Source organism: Myiozetetes cayanensis, unplaced genomic scaffold (genome assembly GCF_022539395.1).
Source record: "Myiozetetes cayanensis isolate MyiCay16 unplaced genomic scaffold, myiCay2020 scf23, whole genome shotgun sequence".
NCBI lineage: Eukaryota > Metazoa > Chordata > Aves > Passeriformes > Tyrannidae > Myiozetetes > Myiozetetes cayanensis.
Window position 1 is genome coordinate 4,914,194 of NW_026087445.1, and position 22,614 is coordinate 4,936,807.

The 22,614-nt window shown below is 56.5% G+C and overlaps 3 protein-coding genes and 1 non-coding gene across 4 annotated transcripts; 2 read left to right on the forward strand and 2 right to left on the reverse strand.

Moving 5' to 3' along the window:
- Positions 1-846: 846 nt before the first annotated feature.
- Positions 847-10,984, reverse strand: SLC27A4 (solute carrier family 27 member 4). Its single transcript, XM_050320090.1, has 13 exons — positions 10,905-10,984; positions 8,132-8,298; positions 7,074-7,468; positions 6,224-6,382; positions 5,805-5,874; positions 5,607-5,698; positions 4,957-5,066; positions 4,321-4,530; positions 3,962-4,088; positions 3,651-3,788; positions 3,322-3,486; positions 2,739-2,885; positions 847-2,497 (listed from the first exon to the last, which is right to left on the reverse strand). The coding sequence occupies exons 2-13, from the start codon at positions 8,293-8,295 to the stop codon at positions 2,340-2,342; spliced, it is 1,935 nt and encodes a 644-aa protein (XP_050176047.1). The 5' UTR covers positions 8,296-8,298; positions 10,905-10,984; the 3' UTR covers positions 847-2,339.
- A 163-nt stretch (positions 10,985-11,147) lies between these two features.
- On the forward strand, positions 11,148-11,239 carry TRNAR-UCU (transfer RNA arginine (anticodon UCU)). Its single transcript is given in 2 exon segments — positions 11,148-11,184; positions 11,204-11,239. It is a non-coding gene; the product is annotated as a tRNA-Arg (tRNA).
- A 1,484-nt stretch (positions 11,240-12,723) lies between these two features.
- Positions 12,724-18,214, reverse strand: COQ4 (coenzyme Q4). The gene is made up of 6 exons (XM_050320052.1): positions 17,836-18,214; positions 17,266-17,362; positions 15,535-15,637; positions 15,288-15,417; positions 14,433-14,526; positions 12,724-13,878 (listed from the first exon to the last, which is right to left on the reverse strand). The coding sequence occupies exons 1-6, from the start codon at positions 18,212-18,214 to the stop codon at positions 13,716-13,718; spliced, it is 966 nt and encodes a 321-aa protein (XP_050176009.1). The 3' UTR covers positions 12,724-13,715.
- A 45-nt stretch (positions 18,215-18,259) lies between these two features.
- On the forward strand, positions 18,260-22,614 carry TRUB2 (TruB pseudouridine synthase family member 2). The gene is made up of 8 exons (XM_050320053.1): positions 18,260-18,373; positions 18,466-18,594; positions 18,746-18,820; positions 19,343-19,404; positions 19,721-19,802; positions 20,318-20,390; positions 20,836-20,972; positions 21,736-22,614. Exons 1-8 carry the CDS (start codon positions 18,280-18,282, stop codon positions 22,023-22,025), a joined length of 942 nt encoding a protein of 313 aa, XP_050176010.1. The 5' UTR covers positions 18,260-18,279; the 3' UTR covers positions 22,026-22,614.

Genomic DNA, 22,614 nt, shown 5'->3' on the forward strand with positions numbered 1-22,614 from the left:
CACTGCACACCCTGCACCAGACCCCCAGGCCCCTACAGATGACCCCCCCTAGCAAGGAAAGCCACCTTGTTTGAGGGCTCTTCAGGGCTGTGGGGGTAAGGCTGGTTTTCCACCGAGTTTCCCCACTGCTTTGGGACAGAGACTGGCAAGTCACTGTGTTCAGAGGATTGAGATGAAAGGCTTTTAGCTTAGAGATGATGGAGAAGCCACTCATTGGAACATGTCCAAAAGTGCATCTCGTATATAATGGATGCAAATTTCCAGCACTTTACCCACGGTGTGTTCCACCAGGCAACACACTTCACTCAGGCTCCTGGAAGACATTTCTCCTGGCACCCATGTACCAAGAAGGAGCTGGGTTCTCCTGGCACCAGGAGACCATTTGAAGGCAAAGGGTCTAAAGGATGTTTCTAGAAGCAAGGGATGGGGAATGGGTATCAAAAAACTTGTCTACAAGGGCAGAAATGAACTGGGAGGTTGAAGTAGCCAAACACAGAGAGAAGCTGCAGGAAGAGGAAAGAGGGAACAGGAGAGGGGTGGACAAGCCAGATGTGCCAGGGAGAACTGGAGCAGGACAAACTGGGATGGCAATGCTGAGAACAGGACCAGGAGAAAGGGGGAGTGGGGAGGTGGTGGAGGGGACTGGGGAGGGTCTGATCAACAGGCTGTTTTCACAGTCATTAAACCCAGCAGCAAGGGGCTTGTTCCCCCTGCTCTGAGATGAGCCAAAGTCCACAGAGGGAGGTGGTGCTCTGGAGTGGCAGTTCCCAGCTCCCAAACTGGCACAGTCTCTTGTCTCCCCCCACAGAGCAGGACTGCACAAGGAAGAGGTAGGAAACTCCAGCGTAGCCCATACTCGTGTTTAATTGTGAGACCGGGACAGACTGGGGCAGGCAGGAACGTTGGTGTGGAAGCACAGCTAGAAGAGCAGACACACCCTGCCCTCACAAAAGACAGACGTTGTTTTAAGGAGTAACCCTGCTAAAAGCATAAAAACAAACTATAGAAAGAAAAAAAAAAAAAAGAAGAAGAAACCCCATCCCAGAGTTTTCTCTGGAATAGACATTTCTGCATGGTCTCCGAGGACTGGAATCGGACATCGCTGCTGAGGCTGTTTCACGTCGGACACAACACGGGGAATTCACATAGCACAAGTCAGGTGTTTCACACGGACATTTCAGTTCAGGGCCCGGCTCCGGTGCTGGAGACAGGGAGGGCTCTTTTGGGAAGGGATGCAGAGCACATGAAGTCAGGCTCTAGCAGAAGCCACCCTCCAGAGGACGTTCTCTCCCACATCCATGGCACTGACATCACGGCAGGAAAGCCCTGAGAGCTGCTCCGTGGTGCTGAGCATGTCTAAGCAAAGGCCAACCAGGCCCTTCTTCCCACTCTCCTCCTTGCTTTCTGCCAGGAAGAAGGTCCACAAAACAAGGCTGCATCCACGAAAGATGGAAGTAAAAGACCCAGAGAAGTGTCCACAAGATAGTGGGATTTGCTCATGTCCTCCACCATAGAGCAAGGCCACAAGGACATATCCAGCTGCATCCACGCTGGAAGAGGAGAGAGGAGGACTATCCAAGAGAGGACAGGTCTGGGCTATCCTTCCACCTACTGCACAAGCCCGGGACACATTCAAAAGTATAGATAATAAATTAAGATTGAAATAAAAAGTCAGCGTGTATAATATATATATATATATATAATATAATATAATGTGCGTGTGATTGTGAAAAATAGAAATGTCACCCCCAGGAGAGAGAAAGGCATGGCAGAAGCACATCCCTGTCCCCCTCCTGAGCCCAACACTACCCTGCTCCCCTGATTCACAGCAGACACACGACACCAGCAGGGCCACGCAGAGGGCAGGGGCTGCGCCTGGCACCCAGCTTCCCTCTGCCAGTGGGGTCCCTGTGCCAAGGAGGAGCTGGCTGCTTGGTGGAGGAGTGGGAAAGAGCTCAGCACTGGTCCCTTCATGGCCTTCACAAGGAAGGGTTGCTGCAGGCAGGAAAAGAGAGGGAAAAGACAGGAAAAGCAAAGTGGAATGGCAGGGGCACCCCACCCCTCCTCAACTGGCCAGGGCCCTGCCCCTCTCATGGCATGGGACCACCACCGCTGTACCAAGTAGAAAATAAAGCCATAATGAGTCAATGCTTTGGTATGTGACCTTCCCCCTCCCCTCGGTCCCCTCTGTGTTCCCCCCAAACCCTTATCTGTAAAACTCGTCAAATAAAATCTCTAGCGTGCCTTTGTATCGCTCCGTGAACCTTTCCTTCCCCAGTGCCTGCCTTGCCCCCTCTCCCCAGCAGGATCTGGGAGGTGCCTTCCTTGAGCCCCATCGGTTACAGCTTCTGGTCTCCCGACTGGATCCTGCCGAACGCTGCCTGGTCCAGTGGCAGGTATCGGCCTTGCCTGGAGTCCAGAAAATACAACCTGTCCTTCACCACTGCGGGGTCAAAGCCCTGCTTCCGCAGCTCCATCTTCTGGAACTTGTAAGTGCCTGGAACAGGGAGAGAAGAAGGAATAAGGGGTCACTGGCCACACATACTTTCATCCCCACTGCACCTGTGCCACCCCAGATCCAGTCTTGCACCCCATGCCTTGAAACTACTTGAGGAACAGGGGCTCTGGGGGGCAAAGGGGCTCCATCCCCACCCTACAGGTTGATCTCTGTACCCAGGTTTCCCCCCTCTCAGGCTCTCCCAGCTCCTTGTCCAAGGAGTGTGCACGCCATGGCTCACTTGTCTTGGAGACTTCGTGCAGGAACCGCAGGAAGACGGGACGCGCGTACAGTGGCAGCGCCTTTTTCAGTTTGCTGGAAAAGTCTTCCAGGTCGCAGGAGTTCTCTGGGTCAGCGATGGCTGCCATTCCTGCCCTTCCTTCAATCCCTAAAAGGCAGAGGAGGTAGAGCACTCAGACACACTGTCCCCGTAGCGTTATCTCCCTCTGCCCTGCATCTGCAAGGCCTCTGGCACAGACTGCTTAGTCCCGAACTGCTGGCAGGTCCAGCTGTGTCACCACCCTGTGGCAAAGGCTACCAGCGACACCCTGTGGTCATGGTCACCTCCTCTCAGAGGAGCCTGTCCAGAAGGGACACAGGGTCCTTCCAAACCAGCCAGAATCAGACCAAAGCTTGAGAGAGGGAGGGAACCCTCTGGTTCCCACTAGGCCCATCCCTTGTGGCCTCTTCCCAGCTCGCCCACAGGGAGCCTTGGTCCACCCTCTTGCAAAAGGACACGTGGATCTGGACACGCAGGACACGCTTGCATTCAAGTGCTGGAGGCTTGTCTGCCTCCCCTGATTGTCCTCTTCCCTCTCAGCTACCTGGGACCTCCACCCCATAAACCACCACGTCCGTCAGGTTGAGGATGCGGCTCAGCGTTCCCTCCACCTCTGTGGTGGAGACGTTCTCCCCTTTCCAGCGGAACGTGTCCCCAGTGCGGTCACGGAAGTACATGTAGCCATATTTATCCATCACCAGCACATCCCCTATGGGAAAGGAAGGAATAAGCGAAAAAAATGAGGTGTCAGAGGGACTAGGAGCAATGCTGGAGCATCTCAGGGCAGTGCCACTAGCCTGGGACAGTCCACACCCACACCCAGGTGCCCTTCTCCTCCACTCCCAGCAGACAGAGGGGCCCTGCTGGCCTTACCTGTGAGATAGGCAGCATCCCCTTTTACAAACACATCCCTGGCGATTTTCTTGTTGGTGGCTGACTGGTTCAGGTAGCCATCGAAGTGCTGCAGGGGGTTGCTCTTGACAATGCGACCCACCAGCTGCCCTGGCTCCCCTGCAGGGAGAAGAGGGGATGAAGAGAAGAAGCAACCACTCACATCATCCAAGCAAAAAGGGTGTCTAGGGGGGTTTAACTGAGCAGAGACTCCAACCCAGGGAAATCATCTTGAAGTGTTTGGGAAAGACTTACACAGGGCTGAGGAGATTTATCCCAATGGGTGCCCTCACCTGGTTTACAGCTGATACAAACACCATCCGGCCCCCGGATCAGCTCCATAGTGTCTTCATCCACCTTCACCAAGCCGATGGGGTACACACCTGGCAGGATCCTGCTGTTGAAGCCACATGACCCAACCTAGAACAGAAAGAGCTCAGAGCTGTGGGTAGCAGGGACACTTGTCCTGCCCGAGCCTGCTGCCCCCACACACCCAGGATACCCCAGAGCTGGCACCACACAACAGCCAAAACCCTTCTGGGTGGATGGCAACCCATGCCAAGCCTCTTGGAGCAAACAGCCCATCTGGGTTTCCAGATGCTCCCTGCCCAGACCAGCTGTCACCCTTTGGAACACGAGGGACAGGCCTTACGTTGCCGTCGAAGTTTCCCAGGCTGCAGTTGCACTCGGTGGCCCCGTAGAACTCGGCCACCTGGGCGATGCCGAAGCGGGCCATGAACTCCCTCCAGATGGAGGCTCGCAGCCCATTGCCCACCGCCATCCGCACCCGGTGCTGCCGCTCCGCGTCCTGGTACGGCTGGTTCAGCAGGTAGCGGCAGATCTCCCCAATGTACTGCACAATCTGGGAGCAACGGAGAGGAAAGGCTCACTAGCACCCCTCTGCCAGGCCCTGGGGTGGCTGGGGTTTCTTCAGGGCGGATAGGAATGGCACAACAGGCCCTAAGTCCCCTAAAGAGGCCATGGCAAAACCCAGCAGTCCTGCGAGCTAATCCAGTGCCTGCCCTTCTCTGGTTAACCCACCCCTCCAGGCTGTGAAACCCATCAGATATCTCCTGGCTAATGCTGGAGCATGGGAAGGGCTTGGACACATGGAGTTACCAGCCCAGGTGGGAAGGACACAGCCCCACCACCTTGGAAGGCGGTGTGGGATGGACAGGCAGAACCAGTCCAGGCCTCTCCCTCTTCCAAGTTGGGTTCTCCCCAGCACAGCGCAGATCCCCAGGCTCTGCTCCCCACTCCTGGCTGGCCTCTTGCCTCACAGCCTCACCGTGCAGTTGTATTTCACACAGTCCTCCCAGAAGTGCGAGGCTGAGAACTTCTTGCGGATGACAACCGTCATTCCCTGCAGGAGGCACTGCCCGATCCCCACGATGTTCCCTGTGGAGAGGCAGCCAGGAAAGCCCTCAGTCCCCACACACCTCCAGTCCAGCCAGCTGAGGAGAGGCCTGGCAGGGCAAGGCAGAGGCCATGGCTGGCTCACAGCAGTGGGGTTCACCCAGCCAAATCCCTCAGGATCATTGGCACAGGAGAGGAGACACATGGCAGTGAGATGTGGGGCAGCACTTTGCACCTAAACATCCCAGCATGGTTCAGCCAGCCAGCCAGGCACTAATTCCCCTTCCCCTTGACTCTCCACCCCCCAGCTTTCCACAGGGAACAGCAACAAGGAACAGCTCTTCTGAAGCCAAGATAGGAGCTGGGGTAATGCCCACCCCACACACTCCCCACTCCAAAGGTCAGCCAGATCGATTCCTGGCTCCCAGGGAAAAACAGAAAGCCTCAGTGGTGCACTGTGAGCAGCAGGCAGCTCCTCCTCAGCATGGAGATTGCTGCTATGCCAGCCCCTAGCCTGAGCCCTGGACTTGGCTTAGGGAAGAGACAGTCCCAGGATGCCAGGCTCTGTGTGGCACACGTTACCTGCAGCGTGGTAGAGCGGGAGGCAGTCGTATATCACATCGTCAGACCTCATCCCAAAACCATAAAAAACTAAGCTGGACATGCGGAAGTACCTGTGGGAGGGTGAAGAGGCAGGTCAGGCGCAGGGCCGGAGGTGCTGTGCTAGGACAGGGCAGAGCTCAGCCCCGTCCTCCCCTGAGCCCCTGCCCACGGCCTTACCGGCAGTTCACCACGATGGCAGCCTTGGGCAGCCCCGTCGTGCCAGAGGTGTAGATGTAGAAGAGTTTATCTGGGGAGCAATGAGGAAACAGAGTCACATTCCCAATCTGGGAGCTGGCTGAACCAGGAGAGAGGGACGAGCAAAATTTATACACTCTGCTCGTGCCAGTTGGGCCAAAACCCTCATGTGACAGCACTAACATTGCCGGGATCACCCCAGGCAGATCAGGTCTGTTGGACACAGGGAGGGCACGACAGGATACTGCTCCACACAGGGCTGGGCTTCGGACACTGGAGTAAGACCCATCCCAAACACCCCATGCCACTGGCATCCTAAGCAGACGACCTTGCCAGGGCTGTAACCAGCTGATCCACAAAAACCCCACTGTGGGATTGGCCCCCAAGAGCTGACCACGTACCAAGAAAGCCCTTGTCAGGGGTGGGTGGCTGGTGTCGCTGGGCCATCTGCAGGAGGGGGTCCAGGTGTTTTGCACCAGGAAGCACGGATTTGGGACTTCCTTCCCCGGACCAGAAGAGCTGGATGGATTTGTCCAGGGAGGACTGTACTTCCTGCATTGCTAAGAAAGTAAAGAGGGGAGCTGGAGAAAGATTGCTGGGTGGTTACAGGACAGAGACCCCTGCCCTTCCAGCCTTAGGGAGATGCAGCCCCAGGCAGCAGTACCCCCACTGTGCTTGGCAGAGTCCCCGAAGGGCTCACAGCCATCCCAGGCAGATGTTCCCATCATTGCGAGGTGCTGGGGCCACAGCCCAGGCCTCTTCAGGGACCAGAAGATCCTGTTCTCCACCTTTCCCCATCCAAAACTTCTTTGGTGCCAAGAGGTCTGTTGACACCATCAACATGAGAGGTGTGGGTTGAAACACACAAGGAGCTGGAGCCAAGGTGCTGCAGGGATGTGGTAACAGCCATGGAGAGCAAGGAGAGGCTCCTCCTGTGCAGCAAGGGCAGGCCTAGCCCAGCCCAGGGCTCTGTGTCAGGGATGGACCCGAGGGGCACAAGGAAGGATCCTCACACCCAGGCTGGCCTGCTTGGGAGGCAGACAGCACTGCACTCCACATCCTGCCCAGTGTCCAAAAGAACCAATGAGAAAAAAACCCCACAAAACCAGATCTAATTCCTGGGATGATTCAACTGCCCACTCCCTTCCAGATCTCTGCTCTGTGGTGGGCAGGAAAGGAACACTGAACCCATAGACTAGACGCACCTCCCTGCAGTCCAAAGCACCCCCAAAAGATCTGCCAGCCCCTCACCTTCCATCATCTCCACCCCAAAAACCACAGCCTTGGAGTTGGAGATGGTGATGCAGTGCAGCAAGGCCTCCATTTGCAGGTGGGAGTTGACGAGGGCCGTCTCCACCCCGATCTTGGCCAAGCCGAGCCACAGCCCCACGTACTGATTGCGGGACTCCATGAAGAGGGCCACCACGTCACCAGAGCGGAAGCCTTGGCCGTAGAAGAAGTTGGCCACCTGGTTGGAGTACTCGTCCAGCTGCCGGAAGGTCCAGCTCTCCCCCGTGCTTTGGAAGATCAGCGCTGTCTTCTCTGGATACTTCCTCGCAGTCTTCTGGAAGATCTTGGCAATTGTGTTCTTCTCCCTCACGTGCCTCCATACCTGCCACTTCACCCGCAACAGGACCAGCCCCGTGCTGCCAAAGGAAGGGGAGCAAGAGGGCAGCTGCTCAGTGACCCCTGTAAAACCACTTTCTCCAGCAAAGACAGCACAGTGTGAGGACCTTCCTAGGAGCTGCAACAGCCCAGCACCACTCCAAGCCCTCCTCTAGGTCAGCAGCAGCTCTGGGTGTTCCCCTGAGCAGTGTGGACACAGGCAGAGCTCATTTACAAAGATGCTCATAGCCAGGGACCGATGGAGGCCAGGGAGAGATGTGTTTGGGAAGGCTGCAGACAGGGATGTCCCTGATCAAAGGGGCATCTTTGAGCTTCAGCTGCTCTCCAAAAGGTGCCACTCCTCCCTCCCCACAAATCCTTGCCAGGAGCTGGCACAGCCTGGTACCAGCTCAGAATGAACCCTGCACCTGGTGCCACACCAGCAGCTTTGGGGACAGGGTGAAGTACAAGGGCAGTCAGTAGACTCTCAGCTCAGCTGAAATCTATCCTTCCTGGGAAAACTTTGCCCAAGAGTTTGGAGCCGCCGGGGCACGGCAGAGGGAGATCTCCTTCCAGCTGGGCCAGGTGCCAGCAGAAACCCAGGGCTGTGCAAGGAGCTGGGGGCTGTGCTCACACACATCAGGGCAGAGCAGAGGGCCGGGGGGGAGGGTGGATGGTTGGGCCATCCCAGCCAGGACACCTACGTGACGTCCCTTCGTATGGTCTTGAGGAATATGAGGAAGAAGTCCCATCCGCCGGATCCCAGGTAGAAGATGAAGAGAGCGGGGATGGCCTGGGCCCAGGACAGTTCCAAAGTGACCCTGAGGAACAGCAGCACCGCTGCAAAAGCAGCCAGACGCAGCATCATGGCCTGAGGGCAGAGAGAAACCACGGCCATCAACCCACGCACGCTGGACTTGAGGATTACAAACCAGTGGGTGGGGGATGCCTGAGCAGCCCCCGATTTCCTGGATGAGGTCCCTGAGTCATCATTCCTCCTGGCAGTGAGGATGTAACCCAGCAGCCCAGAGCTCTCACAGATGTAACTTTATCTGACCTTTGAAATGGCCTCCACTTGAGTCACCAGCACGGCACCGCTTGGTGCCAGCTGAGAACCTGGACATTCCCACCTGGGGAGCCACATCCTGCACATCACTCAGGGGCATGGCCACGTCCCAGCAGCATGAGGTGCAGGATAAAGTCACTTCCATGGAAGTGAGAGCACAGTCATAGCAGGAGATCTTGTACAGATGCTTGGCAGCGTCCAGGGGAATGCCAGGCAGGGCTGTCTCAGCCCCTCACTTTCAGCCTGGCAAAGGCCAGCTCCAAATTCCTCCCTACCCCAGAGATCCTTCTGTCCCCAAACCCCCAGCATGAGCTCTCCTGCACACCTGGCTCCAGGAGAGCCAGCATGGCTGTTGGGAGAGCATAGCTTCACACACCCCCAACACAGCTCAGACAGGATCAGGGACAGGAAACTCAGCCCTTTGAACTCTGCTTGTGTTTGTAAACCCTCATGTTGGCGGGCAGCTTCCTGGCCTGTCTCTGCTGGAGACACTGCCAGAGCACATCAGGGATGGGGCCAGGCTGGAGTGGGCAGAACAAGGGCTGTCACTGCTGCCAGAAGTACCCAGACCCGTGTCCCATGCCCTGGGGACAGTGACTTAATCTGTGGTACTTGTCCCCAAAAAGCAGCACGTCTGTCCCCGTCCCAAACACACCCCAGATGTGGCTCTGAGACTCGCAGGAGGCTGAACTAGCAAAGCCTCTTTTCAGGGGACAGCACTGGGAGGAGGAAAGTGACAGCAACGTGACCCTCGCAGCTCAAGGGCTTCTAGATAAAACTGCCCCTTCCTGGCAGGGACGAAGGGGAAGGAAACACCACGTCATTTCCATTTCCCTCTCGAAGGTGGATTCCCTGCTCTGGACCTGGAAGCCCTGAGTGGGCTCTGCCACAGCTGGTGGCACTGGAGCCACACTCGTGGCTTTCCCTCTGTTCCATGCAGTGCCCCCAGGCCTGGGGAAGGCTCTGTGGATTTGGTACCAGATGCTGGCAGGGTGGGAGCCAAGGCAGTGCCGCGTGGTTGCTGTGTCCTGGCATGTCACACCGGCTGTCCCCCCTCTGAGCCAGGTCACTGGCAGCAGGCTGGGATGCACCAGAGCACAAGATGCTGCTCACAGATGGGGACCTGGGAACGTCCTCCCACCTGCAGCCCCTGTCCTGACATCCCCCATCGTGCCAGTGGCCTTTCTCTCTGCCAAACACCTCCCTGGCCTGATGTCCCACAACACAGTCCCTTTGCCTTTCAGCATGGCAGGACTCTCTGTGTTTTCACCTGGTAGCCTCTCTCTCCACTTACACAGGGCAACTTTTAGATCACCATCAAACTACTGTAGCTCAGCCAAGACCTGGGCTCTTCCTTACAGGCTCTCACCAGACAGACAGACAGATGTGGAGAGCCAGCAGCGGGGGAGCCACACTCTGTGTGGGCAGCAAGGTGCTTAATCTCCCGCTTGAAAGCCAGACAGGCCCAGGCAGGTCCCTGTTATCCTCTGCTCACATCTCCACCTCGCACCGGCATCCCAGTGCCTCCTGCAGAGATAGATTACCGAGAGATACCCGGTGTGTCGCTGCCAGAGACCTCCAGCCCTGCGTTACAGATTCAGGTCTTGTCCAGCTGCATCAGCACAGAGAAAACCAAGACCTGCCTGTAGCTCACAGCCAGCAGGCACGGAGGCAAATCGTGGGGATCCACCCCGGGGGCACCGAGCCCGAGGAGGGCCCGGGGAGCGGGTCACATTAGGGGACTACAGCAGACAACCAGGCTCTGAGAAGCCTTAGTGCTAATGGCATCTGGGGAGGCACCTGTCCTGTGCATGATCCCTGTCCCCACACATGCCCTGGGCAGAGTCCCTGTCCCCACACCTGCCTTGGATAGAGTTCCTGTCCCTCTATCTCACCCACCCGCCCTGGGCAGGGTCCCTGTCCCCCTATCCTCCCCACCTGCCCTGGGCAGGGTCCCTGTCCCCCTATCCTCCCCACCTGCCCTGGGCAGGGTCCCTGTCCCCCTATCCTCCCCACCTGCCCTCGGCAGGGTCCCCAGCAGGGAGGGCGAGCAGCGCTGCCCCAGCCCCATCCCCCGGGGCAGCAGGGCCGGGAGGGCCTCGCCCCACGACGCAGCCGGGTCCCTCCACCCCAACCCGGCCAGGCCCCGGAACCGCGCGGGCAGAGCCGCTCTCGGCGGGCGGGGACCCGCAGCGCGCCCTCGGGGACCCCGCGGGGCTGAGGGGCCCCGGTGCCGCCCACGGTGCCCCACAAGGAGCCCCGGTACCTCATGCGGAGACAGCGGGGGCTGAGCGACCCCGGAACCGCCCGCAGGGCCGCGGCGCCCGACGAGGAGCCCGCGGGCCGCCCGCGGGGAGCCGGCGCCAGCAGCTGACGGAGCGGCAGGGGGGGAGCCGGTGCCGCGCTCTTACCGGGCTCCGGGGCGTCCGCTGCGGCCCGGCCACCTGCGCCGGGAGCAGGAGCGGGGCCCGCCCGGCGCTGCGGCACGGGGCGGGGCGGGGCGGGCGGCAGCGCGGGCCGCCGGGAGCTGTAGTCCCGCCCGGTGCACCGGCCCGGCCCCGCGGAGACGGGCGCGGTCCCGGGGAGCAGCGGCGCGGGCGGGGCGGGCGCTGCGCCGGCTGCAAGAGGCGGTGAGGGCGGCGCGGCAGAGCGAGGGCTCTGTGGCGCAATGGATAGCGCATTGGACTTCTAGCGCTGTGTGACGGGAGTCATTCAAAGGTTGTGGGTTCGAGTCCCACCAGAGTCGCATTTTGCCGCCGGGGCGCGGCGATCGCTGCCGGGGGCTCCGCGGCCTCAACGCGCCGGGGGGACCCCGCGAACGCCCCCGGGGCGCTGCCGCCGCGCTGGGACCGCTCGCCCCCGGGACACCGTGCACGGGGAGCCACGTTTTGGCACCCGGGCCAGAGCCGCCCGCGAATGGGAAGCCTTGGGTGCAGCCCTGCCACGGATCAGTAACGAGGCATCGCTCCCAGCTTTTCGGGAGTTATTCTTATCGCGTCACCGCACAGCCATGGTGGAGCTGCCACTTGCCCACAGCGAAGATGTCCCCTCCAAAAAAAGCATTTTCACGTGGCTGGTGTCTGCCCTCCCAGAATCACACCACCATCCCTCTTCCCCCCCCGCCGCCTTCCTTCCCGCAGGCTCCACAAGCGGCGGTGGCGGGAGCAGGAGCCGCGGAGGCCGTTACATGATCCGGGCTGAGCAGATGCCCTTTAAAATTACATGACGAGCCATTTCTGTAGCGCTGGCACCAGCCCACCGAGCCACACGTGGCTGCGCGAAGGCGGCACCACCATCACTGCATGGCCGCTCTAAATAACCCCAAACGCAGCAAAACCCTCTCTCGCGGCCATCACTTCCCACGGTTTCCTTGACTGCTGCTCGCAGCTTCTGGAAGCGAAGCTTTGCTGCCCTTCGGTTTATCCACCCCAAGGCTCTGACACGTTTCCTATGCAGAAAAGCACGTTTCTGGGTCACTTTAGAGGCAAATGTTCCTTTCATCTCGACCACTGCACTAGGACAACCCCCACGCTGTGTGTTTTGCCAGCAGCTGAAGGATGTATTTATATGCTGTCCTTTAGCATCTGCTTGAAATAACTCTGGGGATCACGGGTAGGCTTTGGACAAAACCCCAAAGTCTGGCTGGTGGGATGATGGAGGGAGGAGTTAAAAACAGGGAGTCTGGGGGGATAGAAAGGAAGCCAGTCCCTCTGTTCCCAGGTCTGCTCTTAAATGTAGTGTAAACCCCAAGAGTTTTCCCCCTACTCTGTTCCCCTGGGATGGAGCAACTCTGACTCCTGGTCATCCTGTCAGCCCCTGCTCCTGCCCCTCTGCTCCAGCATCCCACAGGAGACTGGGACAGGGCCAGTGAAGCTGGCAGCAGGGCAATCCCATATCTCCCATTTGCCACCGAAAGAGCACTCTCCTTCCCCCCCCAAGGAATCAGGATCACTTTAGGAAGCCCTCAGCCTCCCCCTGCTCTGTACCCCAATCCTCCCCTGTCTGGGCCCTTCTGTAACAATCATCACAAGGAGCCAGTTAACAGCCCAGCATCCCCAAATCCCAGCTGGAAATCCACAGTCCATTCTGTGTCCTGATCCCCAGGGATGTGTGGCCATGTACATGCCCTGACATCATCTACCACCACAGCAGAACCTGCTGGAGCCAAAAAAGGGTGAGCTTCCACAACAGATCATCCCCTCAGGAAGGGGAGAAGGGACAGGAGAGGGGTAACGAACCACAAACTCCACCGTGGATTTTATTAAGCAAGAAAGAATTTCAACAGCAAACACACACGTACAAAGAGCCCCTGGCCTGGTGGCTCTCTGCCCTCACATCCAGCAACTCTGCTCCCTGGCTGCTGGCAGTCTGGAGCCCTGTTAATTAACCCAGACAGCAATCAGCTCACAGACACAGCACGAGCAGCTGCCATTCCAGAAGTCTCTGGAGCCAACCCCTTATTCGTAATTGTGTCGTACTGTTGCCCAAGGAGGGAATGATTCCTATTGAAAACTCAGCACAATCATGTGGATTTCACAATTTTTGATTGGAAGGCAGACTGGGATCGGCTCTCAAACAGCCAATCCAGCAGGGATAATATCCAAAGGTATTTCCCTGCCTGGCCCCATGGGCACACAATCACACGCTGCCTGGTCTCCAAGGTGTGAGTGAAGCACATCCCGTATGACCCAACAGGAGACCAGTTAGGCACCAGTACAAGATGGGATGTCACCACTGCACACACCCAACCTGCCCCTGCGCTGCTTTGGAAATCACCAGTTTAGCTCCAGTCCAGGGCAGCCCCAAGATTTTAAGCCTTGATCTTCCTGGGGAAGGTGGGAGGAAGGATTTAGCTGTCCAGGCCCAGAGAGGCAGAAGGCCAAGGCACCAGTTTGCTGCAGTGTGCTCCCTCTCCACCCCAGCATTTGGGAGCATCAGTACCAGAATGCTGCTGCCAGGGAACCTGAGCAGCCAGACCCAGCTGGCAAAGGCACATCAGGGCTTCACATCCCCGAACCAAAACGACAAACAGCAAAAAAGGTCCAGTTTTTGGCACCAGCACAAGGAGGTGCCACTTGGCCTCTACCAACAGGATGGTGCCAGCTCTTGGCAGGAGAAAACTCAGCCCTCAGGTCCATGAAGCCACACTGCGCTGGATAAGGAGCGGGGCAGGGAAGAGCTGTTGTCTGCCAGCCGGGATCCCCTGTGCCCTCCCTAAACTCTCACACTGGAACGGCTGGCGGGGGGAAGATGCCGATCTCCTCCCGCAGGGACTCCACTGGCTGCTCCCAGCGCTGCTCGTAGTAGACATTCAGGACACAGCTGGCATTGAGCCCGCTCCGGATCGCCCAGGGCACCAGCTCGGTGGCCAGGACCTGCAGCTTTCTGGAACAAACAATACAGGCGGTGGCAGTTTTGATATCCATACTTTGGTTTTGATTTCCTTCTCCAAGTTCCCATTGCAGGGAGGTACCAAACCCATGTGTCTCATGTATCCCTCTATCTTCCTGGCATCCCCTCTGCTTAACTCACAAGGAAAACTGAGGCACAGAGGATGGTGTGCCAGGAGGGTTACAGTCAGCACCAAACCCAAGACCAAAACTCAGGTTCTGCAACTGCTGGGCCACCAAAACAGATGTGCAGGGGCAGGGGACAGCTCTCAGTGTAGTGAGGGCCCTGTTGGCCCTCAACACATGCCAAGGCCTGGAAATTACTCCTGCCTGGCACAGGGGGGTTGGTGTTGAATGCAGATTAGGCATCAGGTTCTGCTTTAGTGACCAGGCAAGGCTGTGCCTCCCACTGTCACTGCTTCCCTGGGGAAGAGGGACCCTGGACTGACTCCCCCCTGCAAAACAGCAGTGTCCCCTCTTCATCCCCAGAGGATCACAGGGAAGCACCACCCAGGCTGGCACATCCCCAGGGCAGAGCCGGGCACCTACCGTGCGCTGAGCCGGACGGGGCCGAACGCCGCTCCCAGGACACACATGGGCAGCCCCGTCTGGACGGCTTCGAACCACTTCACCACCACCTCACCTGCGAGGGAGCAGGGAGGCCATGAGCAGGCAGAACACCGGGGTCAAGGGCTGGACAGAGCCCTGAGGGCCTGCAACGCAGGCTGCACATCTGCCCTTCCCGAGGATGGCTACTGGGAATGCTTCCCAAGTCTGGCTGTGGCCTCGTTCTGTGCCAGGATGAGCCTTGTCACACACCACCCACCCCAAAGGGACAGCACTCAGTGAGCTTGGGGAACAGGCAGGAAAACTCCCTGCAGATCTTCAGCAATGCCATTGCCTGGGTGGCTCTCTTGGTCTCCCAGCACAGGACAGGCCTTTTACAAAAGCCGCTGGGGCTCAGCCAAAGCTGGTGTAGGAGACCTGTCACACCAGTTCCCACAAGTACCAGTAAGACTCCACTTGTGACTTGCTGTTGAGTCAGACACAAAACGAGGGCAAAGGGCATGGAGACATGCAGAGAAGGAGAAACAAGGAGCCCCCTTCTGCCTTCACACAGAGCTTGCGAAACATCCTTCTGTGCCACCCTCCCTGCCAGGCAGCAACCACCCACCCAGCAGCTGCCTGCGCCCAGGGCTTGGGCAGAGCACCTCCCAGCAGGGAAAAGGTGACATCCCATGACCCCTTGGTCACCACGGAGCCAGTGATGCAGGACAGTGATGATGCAAACCTCCCCACACACCAAACTGGGCTGAGGATCAAGGAGTCTCCGTTCCTGGGAGAGGCAGCTGAGAAGCATCGGTGGTGTTTGGCAGTGCAGCCCCCTGAGCCTGTGCTGCTCACCCAGCATGTTGGTTGGCATGCCCAGGAGGGTGTGCATCAGGTCGTGGACTTCCCGGTACCTCTGGATCACATAGGCCAGCTCTTCATCATCAACAAACTTGGGTGGCATCCGGGTGTCTGGAGAAACCTTCTGCAAAATCCAAAGAGGACCAACTCAACTCCGTGGCTCCAATCTCCATCTAAAGCACACCTGTGCTCCCAGCACAAGGATCAGCCACAGAAATCTGCCATGAAACCCCACACTCACATTGACCTCCAAGAACCGGACGTACTCCCGGCCCAGCGAGCCATCCGGCAGCCCCCGCAGCCTGGACATGTCCAGAGTGGAGAGACGGATGCGAGGCCGTTCCCTGAAAGCAAAACACAGATCACTGAAACCCCCAGCTGGGGGTCCTGGAGAAAAGGAGCTCTTGGAAACCCCCATCCCATGCCTCTGCTTTTTCGTTGTGCGGATCCTGACTCCTCGCTGCAGGGACAGCACTGTCTGCATTCCTGTTGCTGAGGCTGGCACACAAACTGCTTAAGGGATCTACCTGGAGCCTTGGCAATAAAAGGGCTTTCATCTTGTGCCCTTGCAGCAACTCTGGTGGGAAAAACACCGGTGTCCTCTGCACTGAAACACTGCTGCTGTGTGTGCTGCCAGCCAGGCACAGCTCCCAGCAAGAGCCGGCCCTGCGGAGCAGAGCTCTTTAGTGTCCCTGCAAAGCAGCCAGAGCTTCAAAGGAACAGCCCTAAAGAGGGGAGGGAATTTGTTCTAAACACAGGTTTAATTTCAATTCTGCTCAGGCTTTCACCACCAGCCACGTGGCTGCTGCACATGGAAAGGTCTCCTCTCCAGGTTGTTGGCAAACAGGTGCCTCACAGCCCTGGAAGTAAACAAAAGCCCTTTTATTTCCACGCACAGGGTAAATACGTCCCATGATAGAAGTCCTGCAGTCAATCCAGGAGCTGCTCAGCTCCTGGAGCAGAGGTGCCACAGAGATAAGCAGGACTGGCACCTGCTTCACACTGGCTGCAGACACTTCCTTATGTATTTGATGTGAAAGGGAGCAGCTTGGAGCACCAAAAAAAAAAAAAAAGACTTGTGTGCACAAATGGGACCCCTGAAAATCCCTGCAACACCACGGGGCAAGGAGTAGGTGGGGATGTCCCTCCCCAGCCCCCAGTGCCTCTGCTGTCCCCTCTCCCTGGGCAGTTTCTCTGGCTCTCAGCCCCATCCTTGCGCTCTTAATGCTTTTCTGGGTCAACATCCAGAGCCAGGATCAGGCTGCTCTGCACAAACATATGGCAAAAGGCAGCTTATCCCCAGCCCCCGTGTGGCACAACCCAAACGACACACAAGTGGCAGGTGTGTCACATGACAGGGAGCAGGGAGAAGGCAAGCAGATACACAGTGAGAGCTTGGTTAATAAGAGAAATCCCTCCTGGCCCTCAGCCTTGCTGTGCTCAACAAGTCCCTGCAGACATGGAAGCAAAAGTGATCAAGTCTTAACAAGGAAAACAAGAGAAGCGGCCTCATTTCACAGCTTGGGGAGGTGCTGCTGGGCACTGGGAAAGAAAATATGGAGGTGTCTAAAGAGGAGGCAGACCAACAGAGATGAAGTCTCCAATGCAAGGAGATGCAGCAGCAGGCACAGAGAAGAATCCATGGGTGTGGTGGGTTCTTATTGCTGCTTAGCATCCATATCCATGGATTTCTCCCCTGCGCCTGCTACTGCATCTCCTGCTGTTGGCAGCTGCCAGTTCCAGCAGTGAAGCAGAACAGACAGGCAGCAGTGCCTGCCCTTAAACGTGTCACAGGGCTCCTGGGATCCTTCAAAATAAACTGAAATAAACAGCCTGGAGGGTCAGAGCTAACAAAATGCCTGAGTTGCTTTCAAGCTCTCCCTTCACAGGGCCCAAGGAATGTGCTTGGTGTGTGTGTCCCCCTCCCCACAGGAACCACAGGGTGAGGGCGGGAGGGATGCGAGGGACGCACTGGAGGATGCGGTAACCTTCAGGGTGGTGCTTCATCTTGTCTCGCAGGTTGGGCAGGGCCAGGCAGCCTGTGGTCTCCCCAAGGACTGCCACCATGTCTGAAAGAGAGACCAGAGAGTGACCCAAGAGTGGTTTTCGCAACACTCAGCTGTTCCAGGTTGGCAGGTGAGGAAATAAGGCGATGAACCCATTGACCAGGAGCAAGCAGGAAGCCCGTGGCAAAGCGGGGACCCCACAAATCACAGATCTTCAGTCTCAGGGGCTACTCTGCCCATGACCCTTCCTGGGGATGGGAGGTAGGTGCAGGCACGAGACCCGAGGGACCATGGAGGAATGAGACAGGGCTGGGTGGCATCACAGGCGGTCGTGAGGAGGCCACTGGGGTGTGTTTGGGTTCCTCACCCTCTCTCTTCACAGCCTCCTGCCCCGGGCCAGCTCTCAGCCCTGCACTTACCCCATAACTAAAGGTCTTACCCAACAGAGGGACAAATAAACTCCTGTGAAGCCTTTAGCAGACACAGGGCGGGATCTGCCGGACGTGTTTGGCAGGCACTGCCCTGGCCGGGCTTACCGTGTCTGTAGGGGTCATAGAGCGCCATGAACGCGGAGCCGGCTGCCAGCAGCGCCTTCTGCAGCGGGCTGGTGGGGATGTGGCCGGGGTACAGCTGGTGCCACACTTCCTCCTCCTCCTCCTCCTCCTCCTCTTCCTCCCCGCCGTGTCCATCCCAGCCCCGCGGATCGCTGTGGCTCAGCCGGGCTTTGCCTGTGGGAAGCACCAGGTGAAGGAGCGGCCTGGGGGAGGGACAGACCCGGGTGAAGGACTGGCCCGAACGCCGCAGGGGCTGCGGTGGGGCCGGCGAAAGGCACTCGCCCGGGAAGGCGGGACCCGCCCGCAGCAGCGGGACCCCCGCCCGCCCCGCTCCCGCCGCCCGCAGCAGCAGCCGCCGCATCCCCGCCCGGCCCCGGCGCTGCCCCGGAAGAGCCCGGACGGGGCGGAGCGGGCCGGGAGCGCGGCATGGCGGGGCCGGCCGGGCTCTTCGCCGTGTACAAGCCGCCGGGGGTGGCCTGGTGCCGCGTCCGGGAGGCGGTGGAGACGCGGCTGCTGCGCGGTGAGCGTGGCGGGGCCGGCGGCGGGACCCGTCCCGCCCCATCCCCGGGGGTCGCCGGCCGCCCCTGACCGCCCCCCCGCATCTCTTTGCAGAGCTGAACGCGGCGCCGAGACGCGCCCCGCGGCAGCAGGTCCGCTTCCTACCGACACCGGCACCGAGCGGCGGCGGGGCCCTGGAGCTGGTGCCTACCAGGATGCCGGTGCTGGCCGAGCACCCCCTCGGTAAAGGCCTTGGCTGGGGGCAGGTGGGAGTGGTGGGAGCCGGGGGCGGTGGGAGCGTCGGGATGGTGGGAGCATCGGGATGGGAGAAGCGTCGGGATGGTGGGAGCCCCGGGCGGACTCCATGAACTGACCCCCGCTGTCTCCGTTGCAGTCCAAGGCCCGCGGTTCAGGCGGCTGAAGATCGGAGCGGGTCACCGGCTGGACGTGAAGTCTTCAGGAGTCTTCGGTGAGTCTCATCCTGGACTGGCACCACGTTCTGCGAGGTGATGGGTTTCTGCAGGGGGAAGAAGTGGCAGAAGCTCAGCCACTGCACAGCGTCAGCCATGGGGTCTCACAGCCCAGCTGGAGGATAAGTGATAAAACACAGAAGAAATGCCCCACAAGCTGCTGCAGTGACCCCTCACCCTGAGCACACAGGGCTTTGCTCAGGGTCTCCAAGCTCCTGAACTGTCACATAACCCCCCATCTCTGCTCTACCACCTGAACTGGCTTCCCTGTGTCACTGCTGAGTATTTCCCTGAGTACCCAGGTGTAAAGTTCTGGAGAAATCCAAGAAGTCTGGTTACAGCCTTAAAATTTTCATGAGAGGCAATAATTTGGGGGTCTAATTGCACTGCTCAGACATGACTCCTAAGGAGATACAGCCCTGTCCAGGGTAAGGGGTGTCTGTGAGTGCAGCGCTCTTTAAGTGCAGATCAGTGACTTGATGAGTGGCTGAATAGCAGGTTCCCCATTTTCTGTGTTTCAGTGCTTGGCATTGGCCATGGGAACAAGCTGCTCACTGACCTGTACAACTGCCACCTGACCAAGGTAGGTGCTGGCTCTGAAGGGCCTCAGAACACTGGAGGGTGATTATACCCTTGGTCCTACCCCAGTGCCCTGGACTTTGTGATGGTGATTCTGCTCTTGAGTCTCAAACCCACCAATGCTTTTGAGAGCTTTTCAAGGTCCAGAATGTTACCCTTCCTGTGAGCATCCACTCATGGCCTTTAGAGCCTCGGATGCTGCTGTCTTTTTGTGCAACACTTTTGTAGCCTGCAAGTCCTTGCAGCTGCATGGCACAACACTGCTACTCAGTTCCTGGGAGCATTTCTTGATTAAACTGTACTCTTTGCCTTTCTTCCAGGTTTACACTGTTGGTGGGCTGTTTGGTAAAGCCACTGATGACTTCTCAGACACAGGGAAGCTAATAGAGAAGACAACATTTGGTAAGAAACTGATTTTATGTGTGGTTTTTTTTTTTTTAAACACAGAACACCAAACAGCACACTAACTGCAAAGCATTTAGCCAGGTGAATTGCACAACAGAAGCTGCTCCTTACATGCTTTCTGTTTGTTATTGATCTTGTTCTAAATATAACACAATATATAAAAAGCCAGTATAAGTGCTGGCCATACTCATTGCTGCTGGCTTGGTCAAGACCCAGATCTCTGTAAATCACACTTGGTGATAGCAGTTAAAAGCTTTCATTGAATGCAACTCTTCAAACATCTGATAAGACAAACTGGAGCATCAACATCTGGAAATCAATTAAGCAAAGTCCAGTGCTGTGCTGCTCCATGTACAGCCAGGGAAAGTGGCTCTGCTGAGACCACCTCTCATCAGCCTTTTGATGTGACTGCCCAAGGGGCAGCAGTACCTCGGTGGCACATTTCAGGCTGCTGTCTCTTCCCAGTTTCTGGATGGATAATTGAGACTTTGTTTCTGCCTTAATATTTGCAGATCATATCACAAGGGAGAAGCTGGAAAGGATTCTCGCTGTCATTCAAGGGACAAATCACAAGGCCCTGCTGATGTGGGTATCCAAGGGCTGTGGGTATCCATGAGCTGACCTGATCCCACTGCCATTTAGTGCCATTAAAACAAATGAGAGGGTTTTGTTTCCCATAATTGAAGTTTTTAAAGGTTGTCATGCTTGCCAGGAGCAGAGAGGAGTTACTAGGAGTGCTCTGGTGAGAGGCTGCAGTTAAGTGTCCTTCTTGTATCCCAAAACCTCCAGCTGTTTTAAGACCAATTTGTTACATTAGAGCTAACAAAAATATCTTGCAGACACGATCAGGTACCTCCCTCCCAAACTGTGCTACAACTACTGACAGTATTAAAATATATGCAAAAACTCAGCAAAGAGGCAGTTTCAAAAACAGAAACTGCAGCTCTGCTTTATTGGGAGTGGAGATATTTTGAATCCCATTGGAGAGAAGTAGTAAATGGCTGTGCTATCCCTTTTTTTCTTTTTCCAGGTATTCCAACATTGATATGCAAACACAAGAGGCTTACGAGCTGGCTGTCAAAGGGTTGATTCGCCCCATGGATAAAAGCCCCCCGATAATCACAGCGATCCGATGCCTCCAGTTTGCACCTCCAGAATTCCAGCTAGGTAGGACTGGTCCAGAATGTGCTGGGGAACTCTGTGTTATGGCAAATAAGTTGGTAAAATTCAGTTTCTTACTTGGGATTTAATGCAAAATGACTTGGTGAGTATTTCTCATCAACTCGTAACTGCTAATCCCTGCAGAAAATTCTAAGGATTTGTAGTTTTCAAAGTCACCAAAGCATCTCCTCTTTTGATGAACTCTTCAGGGTGGTTGAAAGATTCTTTGGTAGAGAAAGATCTGGAATCTTCACAGTTCTGCAGCTGCTCTGGTAAATCCATCCAGCTGCGCACCCAGCTCGTAGGTTTTTCCCTGCCAGTTCCAGATCTAAATCTGAGGCTAGAAAATTTGCATCGTGAATACCTATGGAGCAAAATTCTTCTTATCCCAATGATTCAGTGCAGTGCATTTCAGTGCTGGGTTGTTGGGGTTTTTTAAAGTGTGGTTTGCTTTCCTGCATCCATTCTCCTTCTCCTCACAAACTATTTGCCTTATTGAAAAGGCGCCTTTTATTATCTTCTTTGAAATACCTAAATTTCCACATAATTCTCTTGTATTTATGGGTTTGTTTTCCTAAAGTATTCACTCTGGGAGGGGCTAAGACACCCTGCAGTATTCCAGAAAATCATAATCCACCCGTGCTGTATCTTAAATAGTCTTCTGCCAAACCAGTTCTTTCAGCCTAACTGTCAGTGATGTCTGGATTCACAAAATCTGAGCTTGTGTCACAGCTTTGCTGCTTCTGAAGGAATCTCTCTGCCCCCCTAGAAATCCACTGCTTGCATGAGACCCAGCAGTACCTCCGGAAGGTAGTCCACGAGATCGGGCTGGAGCTGAAATCCTCAGCCGTGTGCACGCAGGTGCGCAGAACACGCGACGGGGTTTTCACGCTGGACGACGCCCTGCCCAGGACCCAGTGGGACCTGCGGAGTATCCGGGATGCCATTCGGAACTGCCGGCTCAAAGTGGAAACAGAGATCGAGAAGACACTGGGACACTGGGATAACAGTCCTGTTCATCAGCTGGATGTGCAGACAGCCCACAGTGCAGACAGCTGAGAGTGCTGAGGGGGGACATCCGTGAGCAATCCCTGCAGCAATCCCTGATGGACAGCAGAAGGAAAGAGGTTAATTGCAGTTCACTTCCACCCTTTCCTTGAGATGACTTTAATCAGAGGCGTTCTTTTTTTCCCAGTGACAGGCTCTATCAGTTTTTTGAAAGCACCACAAACAGTTCATTAAAGGGAGGTAGCTGTGCCAAAATTCCTGTTGACTTTGAGAACATTAGGTTGCTAAGGGATATAAAAACCCATTCCCAAATTGTTTAGCAGCAGGAAATAGCGTCTTAGAGAGCTGTATTCCCTTGACTGCACAGATTTGTTCCTTGCAACTGGCAGCATAACTTATCTACTATATGGATTTTATTTCCCTCTGTTGCCCTAGAGTGTTTTCTTTCCATTAGCTCTGCTTTCAGACACAAGACTCGAGATCAGGCTAAATGAGAGATGTGCAGGAGAAAAGAGCTTACCCAAAGCAATGCAAGGAAATGGTTATATCCAGAATAGGTGTGTGTGATGAGAAGTGGCTTGTAATAGGGACTGATGTACAGAGACACAAGAAATAAAACTGAAAGTGACCTAAAGGGGAA

Excerpts from the sequence above, each read along its gene's own strand:
- SLC27A4 (XM_050320090.1), bottom strand. The coding sequence starts at position 8,295 with ATGATGCTGCGTCTGGCTGCTTTTGCAGCGGTGCTGCTGTTCCTCAGG. Across the intron at positions 5,067-5,606 it reads CCCGCTCTACCACGCTGCAG|GGAACATCGTGGGGATCGGG; the intron begins GTAACGTGTGCC and ends GCCTCTCCACAG. Across the intron at positions 4,531-4,956 it reads GTGTGAAATACAACTGCACG|ATTGTGCAGTACATTGGGGA; the intron begins GTGAGGCTGTGA and ends CGTTGCTCCCAG.
- COQ4 (XM_050320052.1), bottom strand. The coding sequence starts at position 18,214 with ATGCGGCGGCTGCTGCTGCGGGCGGCGGGAGCGGGGCGGGCGGGGGTC. Across the intron at positions 17,363-17,835 it reads CTATGACCCCTACAGACACG|ACATGGTGGCAGTCCTTGGG; the intron begins GTAAGCCCGGCC and ends TCTCTCTTTCAG. Across the intron at positions 15,418-15,534 it reads TCCGGTTCTTGGAGGTCAAT|AAGGTTTCTCCAGACACCCG; the intron begins GTGAGTGTGGGG and ends TGGATTTTGCAG.
- TRUB2 (XM_050320053.1), top strand. The coding sequence starts at position 18,280 with ATGGCGGGGCCGGCCGGGCTCTTCGCCGTGTACAAGCCGCCGGGGGTG. Across the intron at positions 18,821-19,342 it reads GAAGTCTTCAGGAGTCTTCG|TGCTTGGCATTGGCCATGGG; the intron begins GTGAGTCTCATC and ends TCTGTGTTTCAG. Across the intron at positions 19,405-19,720 it reads ACAACTGCCACCTGACCAAG|GTTTACACTGTTGGTGGGCT; the intron begins GTAGGTGCTGGC and ends CCTTTCTTCCAG.